Here is an 8,909-nt window from a genome sequence, read left to right as displayed (position 1 = left end):
CACAACATACACCATCAGACTGGGAAAAGGAGATGGTGTTTGGGTGTTTGCTAGACTGGAGTGAGTGAGCCACGCACAGAATACTGGCGCTGTCTGCCCAGTCTTTTCCATCAACCCAGAACTGATGCGTCGATTAGCCTTCAGGTGGCCTCGGAAGTTCTAAATGCCCTTCATCAAAAGCCTAATTCTATGCTCTCCACCTAAAATGAGAGCTCTTTTTGAACAAGAGTCTAATTGTGTGGGCTGTTCTCACCTTCAGTAATGAGCCTGCAGCTGTGGGTGGCCATTGAGTCAGTTCTTGTCCAGAAGGGTTCTGTTTCTTAATATTTTGATTATTTGGTTTTCTCCAAGAACATTGTTATAGTAGAAGCTGTTTTTTTTTGCCTGAAGGAAAAAACTACATTAGGCACACCCTTCACCCATAACTAACCTGGGACTGGAGACTTGCTTCTCATCAGCAGAAAGCTCAGACATATTTTTTGAACTGTTTGTCTTTGAGGATGTTACAGTTTGCATGAGGTTTGCCCCCACCCCCTGCACAAAGGGTCTCGTGGTGAAAGACTGGCTGGTGGTGCTGCTGAGAGGCTCCTGGATCACAAGGTTGATGACTTCATCTTTGGAAGCCATCAACAGAAATGAAGAATCATTCATGTATTCTTCCCTTCAGTCATTAAGGCTTAGCAGAGTGAATAAGATGAGACCATTTCATTCCCTCCTGGAACTTAGAGAGAGAAGCAAGTAGAATGAGTAAAAATAACAAGATGTACTTTTTTTATGAACAGTCGTATTTACCTAAGAGAGAAGACATGTGGCAGCCTTTGCCTAGTCATGAAATTAAATTACTCTGGACTTAACAAGGAAATGAAACAGAAAATACAGGAATTTACAGAAATATCTTTTTTATCCTGATAGAAGTGGCTGTGTGGTTTAGGTTCTTTGTACTGTAACAGATTCATTATAAAATTAATCTAATCATTTAGTCATGTATATTTCCCTCTTCTTCAAGTTCACTGAACCGTGATGTTTAAAGAAACAAAGTGGTGGATAATCTGCTCAGAAAAGTTTTGTGATGTCTGAGTGGAGATCTGAAGGCTAAGAATGAACTGAGCACAAGCTATGGAGACAAAAGTGTGTTCTAGGCCCCGGAAGCTGCAGAAACATAGGACAGTTGAGGCCGCCCAAGTGAACTGTCCACAGTCCAAACAAAGGGTAGAGTTATATGTGTGGGGCTGAGTTCGAGGTGAGGCCTTCCTAGGGGAAAGAAGTTTAAAGGCAGTGAGATCTGATTTACTCAGGTTTTAGTTGTGTTTTTGCTGTGGTGGTGGCTTGGACTTGGGGCAGAAACAGAAAACACTGATGGGGTTTGAATTACACCAGCATACCAGAGATGAGCTCCTTGGGCCTGATGAAGCTCCAATGTGGGCAGGAGGGTGGGGAGGCAAAAGAAGAAGCAGGGTGGGTTTGAGTGCCTGAGAGAAGGGTGTGCATTTCCTGATGTGAGGAGGAAGGTGGGGTAGTACTCCAGAGCTTCTTTGGTGTAGACCACAGGCTCCGGTGACTACTGGGACTAAGATAGCTAGTAAGGTCAGATCTAGATCATTGTTCTGGAGGTCAGGTGTGGATTCTGGGCTGCATATGAGGGAGACACAGCACAGAGGGCATGTGCAAACCCAGAAGGATGCTCTTGTTCAGCCTTCCCGTCTGGTGAAAACCATTCACACTTACTGGACTGCTGGTTTGAAAATGTGATTCTTTGGATGCTGGTTATAGCAAAATTGCAGAACCAGATATTTTCTTGCAAAATATCCATTTGAAGTTTATTTATGTCACCAAGGACCAGGAAGGTGAAATGCTATACCTGGCGTCGTAAAACCATTGTCTGAGCTTGTTTGTCAGAAAAATCCATATCTGGATGGTGTGATCAAATTCTCAGCTGAGCCCTGCTGGCTGTGTCCTAATGGGGCAGGCATAAAAACCCCAGAGGACTAAGGGCAACCATGTAGGTGGCTGAGTTAAAACAAGAGTATCTGTTACTCCAGGTTAGAATCAAGGACAAAAAGCTGCTTAGAAACTAGGAACCTCTAAGAAGCTTTAAATCAAGCAGCAATTCTGTGAGAATCTTGCTAACAGATAAGTGGAAAGGCAGATGTAGAGTCACTATTGCCACTTTGAGGATGTATAAGAAATACCTGAGTAGCATCTGGGCATCAGTGGCACCTGGGATCTCCTCTGAAGCCCTTTAGAGCCCCATCGGGAGGACCTAGACCACCTGCATTTTCGGAGGAGACTAAGGCTAAAAAGGGAAGTTATTCTTCAGGGTTACACAGCCAGTACAGACAGTGATCTAAGGATTAAGTTCTTAGCTACCAGCAACATTCAGTATTGGGTTTGGGGTGTTTTCTCTTGGAGGAGGAATTGAAAACACTAAAGACTAGGCAAACACCAGTCTTCAGGGGTCCCTGGGCCAAAAACATCAACCTCCAAGTTGGTATAAAACCACAGCCTGGAAAAAAAGACATATTTTTTTTTCAGCTCAACTTTCCAGCATTTCCCCATACTTTCAAGTTTTTTCCATTCTCCCATTACAAAGGTGGCTTCGTCTTAACCTGGTAGGCTTTTCTCACTTCTCGGAAAACTTCCCTGAAACCAGCCAAAGAAAATTCCTGTGGTGATAAGTCACACTGAGCCATTTCTAGGAAGACCATTGTAGCACTCATTTACAGCCTACCTCCTGAGGAAGGTGGGCAGAAAGGGGCTCCCTTCACCTACCTTCTATAATGCATTCCTGTGGAGGCCTCAGGAAAGGGCTGACTGGAGGATATGATAGGTTTATAAATGTGGCACAACAGACTCCTTGTGCAAGTTGGGCGAGCCTTTGAGTTCTAGGAACACTGTACTTCTTAGGAGCAAAGAAGGACTCTCACCACCCAGTGTGGATAATGCAGGCATTCACTCACCCGTCTGCGAGCCAGGACCGTCCTTGTGTAAAATCTGCAACACTTCACACTTAGGGCAGCAGATTTCATTTAACTCTTACAGTATTCCTCATAAACTGTCACTGCTCTCCTTCTGTAGGTACAAACAACTTAGGAGATTGGTAAATTGCTTTTTCCTCCTTTCTTTTGAGACAGGTACTGTTATGTAGTCCTGGCTGGCCTGAAACTGGCTGTGTGGACCAGGCTGGTCTCTAGCTTTCAGTAGTCTTCTGCCTGTGACCCCAAGTGCTGGGGTTATAGCTGTGTGCCACCACACCAGCCTGCGACCATAACTTGCCAGTCTCCTGGCATTTCAGGAGCCCTGTTTGAAACATGAGTTTTTGCAGAAGGCTGTGCTGCCTTTCTGCAGAGCTGGCTCAGCATGGGCTGTGGGGCCATCGTGCTGGGTTGCACTCTGATGCTGCCATGTGCTAGCCGGGAGATGTTGGCCAATTATCCAGTCACTCCTCCCTCACTTGTCCACCAGAGCCTGGGAGTAAAAGAACACTCGTATCCTTTCTCATTAAAGGAGTCAGTCTGTCTGCTCCCCAGAGCTCACCATGTCAGGTCTTGCTATCATCCTTATATGTCGTCTTTTTCTCTCTGTTTATAAACTTGATATTGGTAATTTCAGGGTTTCTCCAGCCAAAGGTTTTATCTTTGTGTTCAGGAGTCACGTGTAGATGACCCACACAGAGTGCTTAGCTTCACCTTCACTCTAGAGAATGTTAGTGGGGGTTAGTATGGCTGTGTGTGACCCTGAGGGGTAAGGGAGGGAGGTGGCTCCCCTGCCCTAAACTCTGGCCTCTGGGGTTCTAGAGATATGCATACTGTCTCTGCTCCTCTTAGGGACTGGGCAGGAATTGGGAGGCGGCCATTAGTTTCATACAGGAAGTTACTGTATATGCTAAATATGTGCTTTACTTCTCATTCAGGGCACATTAAAACCATTCTTCAGTTTTTAAGGGATGCATGGCCTCAACAGCTCTGTGGGCTTCTCAGCTCAGACATTGTGGTGACTCTACTCCTCACTTCTCTTCTAGCTTAAGAGTTGGACTGTGGAGGACCTTCAGAAGAGGCTCTTGGCCCTTGACCCTATGATGGAACAGGAGATGGAAGAGATTCGGCAGAAGTACCGGTCCAAGCGGCAGCCAATCCTGGATGCTATTGAAGCCAAGAAGAGGAGGCAACAGAACTTTTGAGGACACCAGCCCAGGCCTTTCGTGGCTTTGGGGTTGCTAGTGTCACATCTGCTAGCCAGCACTTCTGCTCTGTCATTTCACAGCACCTTTGTGACCTCAGGAATGTGCGCCAGTGGGCAGGGCTACCTTGACAGTCGTGTCACCTGGTGTGTGTATTTACACCAGCAGGGTGTATCTTGAAGGGTTTGTATTGGCGCTTTTAACTCAGAATTTTAGATCCCAGGAACAGAGACTCCTAGTTGAGTGACAGCTGGGAAATTTTTTACATTCTCTTTTTGTTTTCCTCCTAGTAATAGTCTTTGGTTACCCTCTCTGGAAGACTTTTTAAAATATATAAATATGCATATATATATAAATTATAAATAGATCCCCACTCTGTGTGGTGGTGTCTCTGTACAGGTACAATTTCCAACACTTTGCCTCTTTCCTGTGATCTTACGGTACTCTGCAGCCAGAGAGCAGAGGACACGGGGAAGCTCTGGTGGCCACTCAGCCCCGGGAGCCAGCCCCAGCCATGGCAGGGTGTGTGGAAGAATTAGTCTTGGGGTGGTTGTGCCACCACAGTGATGAGCCTCATGCCCTTATCACTGGCCTCTGAAGCTGTCGGCGATGCCAGGGAAAAGCCTGGAGAACTCGAGAATGTTCTTTGAGTCCCAGGAGAAGCCTGGCACCCTCCTTGCAAACTAGCCTTTGCTGTTTCAATGCCTTTCATCTGCCTACGCCCTTCCCGCTGCCTGTGGTCACATCCAGATACTGCCCAGTGCCTTAAGAGGAGACACATCTGGTGAAAGGACAGCCTACGAAGAACCAGCTAGCCAACAGGGCCACGTCCATCCAGTCCAGAAAAATCTCACTGTTCTTGTGAAAAATCACATGTGGCATTCTGCTCTGCATTTCCTGCATGCAGCACAAAGGGCATTGCTTTTGTGGCCACGTTCAAACATGTGATTGTTTTAGTTTTTTTTTTTTTTTTTTTTCATTCATTACGGAGGATCTGGCAAGGATAAATGAACACCAGAACACTCACTCCCAGGAGGCTTAGTTGGACCAAGAATTGCCAGAGCTGGAAGGGACGTGAGCAGTCAGTGGGTCTGATCTTGTGTTATGCAATTAAAGGAGAGGTGACATTGCCAATGTCACCAGTCAAGTTAGACTAAAAGTAGGGATTGGAACTCAGGGCCTTTCTCCTGGGCCACTGGACCAAGAGCCTCTTCACTGAGGGAACGAAGCTACTGGTGTTCATCAAGTTTGTCCCAGGGACCCCCTGCTCTTGCCTTGTCTCACCCCTTTGGTACCTGAGTTGCTATGGAAAGGCTTCTCAGAGGAACCATGTCATTCTGTCTCAGCTTATCAGTAGGCTTCTTGCAGTGTCTCCCAGAGACAAACAAGCACTTGTGGAAGGTTTGAAGCACGCCAGGGGGCTTTGCAGAAGGCAGTTCTCCCACACCTTTGGCTCAAGACTGCAGTCAGAAGAAACTGGAAAGACAGTTGTCCTTGTATTTTCCCCTAATTTCTTCCCTCTGATCCAAGCCATGATTGGATTGCACCCGAGGACACTGAAATTCAACTCCATAATTGCTTTTGCTCCCTAACCTGAGAGTCGATAAAAAGGCAGGGGATGTTCCCTTTTGTGACCAGATTCTGTTCTTTGCAGTTAAAACAAAGAATATTCTTTACATTTAAAAAAATGTAAGAGGCAGCAGGACCTGGCTGGCAAAGTCACTGTGGCAGAAAGAATCAGAGGATAGTTTGCGGAGCCCTTGCTGGAATGATAAATGGCAGCTAGCATTCCCTGGGTAGCACATGGCAGACACTGAGCTAGGTGCACTGCAGCTTTCATAGTAATCCCATGGGCTTATTAAGTTATTTCTCATATGGTAAAATGAATTTGAAAGATTCCTTCCCACGACACTGTGGATCTGGATCCATGGCATCACTTTGTCACAGGACCAGGAAAGTCCTAACTGCTTAGAGTGAAGTGAGCATGGCTTCTCGCGAAGACTAAGTCTAAGTCTGTCTCTCTTTTCTTTTCTTTTGTTAAAAACCAGCTGAATTAATAGTCTCCCAGTCAAGTAAGCTTTTAAAAGCCCAGAGCATCTGGCATGCATTACGTTTGCTGTGCTACTTACTCTCTCAGCCTTGTAGCTCTTTTCTCTTGAAGAAAAGTGCTCTGAGCTCAGCCAGATGGAGAAAGCCTACGGCAAGATTCAAGAACAGGAAAATAGTTTCTCCTGTGACTATTCTGCAGCTATGATCCTAGATCTGGAGTCTGTTTGGGTTGCAAGCATGTCTGTACCACACAGCTGGCAGTCAGGTGCTTGGCAGTCTAGCTGAGCAGCGCCATTTCCTGGAAAGATGTATGTGTTATCCAGTGACAGGCAAGGTAGCAAACCATCCTTTCCTTGAGGACCAACTTCAAGGAATCGTATCTTGCTTCCCTTGAGCTTGAACATTTGTGACTCAGGCTTGCAGAGGACATTGGGCTCTCTGCTTCCAAGAAGCCATGGCCCACACCTAAATTTTCCTTTCAACAAACAAAACCTCACACTCTCTAAAAATATTGTAGTTGTGCTCCTATTCATTCATTCAAACCACCTTTCAATTTTTTTTCCTGTATATTTTTTCTTAAACTTCAGTTGATTGGAAGGTATTTGAGTGGCTGGGAGAGAGAAAGGTTGTTCGGTAAGTAGAGAGATAGGAGCAGTAATCTGAACCCTCGGGCCTTTAGTCTTGAGTCTTTGACACTGTACAGTAGCACCCTGTATGCCAGGAGTTTATTTTACCATTTAAAACTCAGTACCCCTGTCTAATGTCAGGAATGAGAGAGATGGCATCACTATAGACCGTGCAGACGGTCAGAGACTAAGCAGAATATTATGAACAGCTTCACGCTAACAAATTCACCGGTGGTAGTGAAATGGACAGATGCCCAGAAAATTACAAAGTAACAAGGCTTACTCCAAGAAGAAATGGGCAACCCAAACAGCCCCCTTTCTACCCAAACTTAGTGGCTCTGAGAGATGTGGGTAGCTCTTCATTTTAAGGACCAGGAAACCGAGGCTCTGGTAAGGTCTGTTTCTCAAAGTCATGAGAGCAGAGTGTAGCAGGGTCTGGTTCTTCCTCCACTGTCTTTCCCAGCATACCTTGCTGCCTCTAAAGATTACAGTTCTTTATTTGGGGAGAGTGTTCCTGCGCAAACCACACTCCTCGCCCTTTGTAAGCACTGTGTTTGTATTTTTGTTAGGATTACCTTCATCATCTTTGGAATCCATGTTCTTTAAGTCTCTTCCACCAGCCTGCACTCAGACCAACTTGGAGAGAAAAAAAAATCCTAAATGCTGTTGCTGATGTACAATTTAAAAATGTGAAGTTTGTAGCTTTAATCTTTTGTAACAAAAACTAATAACACTGGCTTAAGTGCTGACTTGAAATGCTATTTTGTAAGGTTTGGGTGTAAATAATGGAGGTCAGCTGTTTGTATGTTTGAGACCTAGCTTCTTCCACTGCCATTTGTTTTTAACTCGAGGTACTTCCTGTGTGCTTTTCTGTTAGAGTTGTTCTCCTTCATTCTTCCCCCAATACCCGTCACCTTTGTTTTAAATAAACTGGTCTTTAGACTGCAGACTATCCCTTTTTTAACGTGAGATTTTCCATACATGTCAGTGCCATGCAGTGTTGTGAATGTTGGTGTTGTTGAGTGTATATTCTAGGATCCAGAGCCGGGAGGGAGGTCAGCTGATTGGCACTTACGACAGAGCTGGTTGGCAGTGCTGTTGGCAATGAACTGGAATGAACATAGATTTTACACACACACACATATTAACAGAAATGTGTATATGCACACAAATGCAACTAAGGTTTTTGTTTTGGTTTTCAAGACAGAGTTTCTCTGTGTAGTCTTGGCTGTCCTAGACTTGCTTTGTAGACCAGGCTGGCATTGAACCCACAGAAGTCTGCCTGTCCCTGCCTCCCCAAGTGCTGGGATTACAGGCATGTGCCACCGTACCCAGTTTACAATTAAAAGTTTTTATGAAACACAGAACAGAACAAGTTTTTAGGAACTCTGCGGCGTCCCAGCTGCTTACTGTACTACCATGGATCCTATGTTGTTGTTTTTTCATTTGACAGTTTTCTGCATTTACGTAATGGATTTTAGTCATTTTCACACCCCTCCCCCCAATTTCCCTCCCTCATTTTCCTTCTTCCACAGATACGCCTCTGTTCAGTGAGTGCCCCTTCTACTTTTGTGCATGGCTTACTGAGTTTAATTAGAGTCACTTGCCTGAGTGGAAAGTTAGTGGTGGAGCAAGGCTGACTTAACTGCAGCTACGCTACTGAAGAAAGCAACACTCCTCCTCAGAGCATTAATTGCCAATAGTCCCTCCAGAAGGAATGAGGCCTCAGGTCCCCTTGCTTATCCATGACGAAGCATTGATGGGTCCACTCTTGTGTAGGTTTTGGGCAGATAACCACCGCTGCAGTGAGTTCCTGAATGCAACACTGCATCACGTCAGAAGGTAACGTTTCACTGCATATCTCCCCAGCCTTGCCTCTCTCGTTCTTTCCCACCTCTCTTCTGAGATGTCCCCTGAGCTTTGGAGGGGTTGTTATGTCCCACATGGGGCCAAGCATTCCACCTCCACTCTCAACACTTGAGCCAGTTATAGATTTCTGCATTAACCACTGCCAGCTGTAGGAAAGAGCTTTTCTGAGGAAAGCCGGACACAGCACT

The 8,909-nt window shown here is 45.5% G+C and overlaps 1 protein-coding gene across 2 annotated transcripts in view; it reads left to right on the top strand.

The window, feature by feature from the left end:
- The window catches only part of Stk4 (serine/threonine kinase 4), a 91,155-nt gene extending 83,356 nt beyond the window's left edge, over positions 1 to 7,799 (top strand). The window contains exon 11 of one of the 2 annotated variants that reach the window (XM_021636306.2): positions 4,019 to 7,799. In XM_021636306.2, coding sequence (XP_021491981.1) covers positions 4,019 to 4,177 — 159 coding nt within the window. In that variant the 3' untranslated portion in view covers positions 4,178 to 7,799. The remainder of the gene's footprint in view (positions 1 to 4,018) is intronic. The other variant, XM_060382863.1, reaches the window with a different exon arrangement.
- Positions 7,800 to 8,909: the final 1,110 nt, after the last annotated feature.

This window comes from Meriones unguiculatus, chromosome 4 (genome assembly GCF_030254825.1).
Source record: "Meriones unguiculatus strain TT.TT164.6M chromosome 4, Bangor_MerUng_6.1, whole genome shotgun sequence".
NCBI classification, from domain to species: domain Eukaryota; kingdom Metazoa; phylum Chordata; class Mammalia; order Rodentia; family Muridae; genus Meriones; species Meriones unguiculatus.
This window is presented reverse-complemented; position numbering and strand designations above follow the sequence as displayed.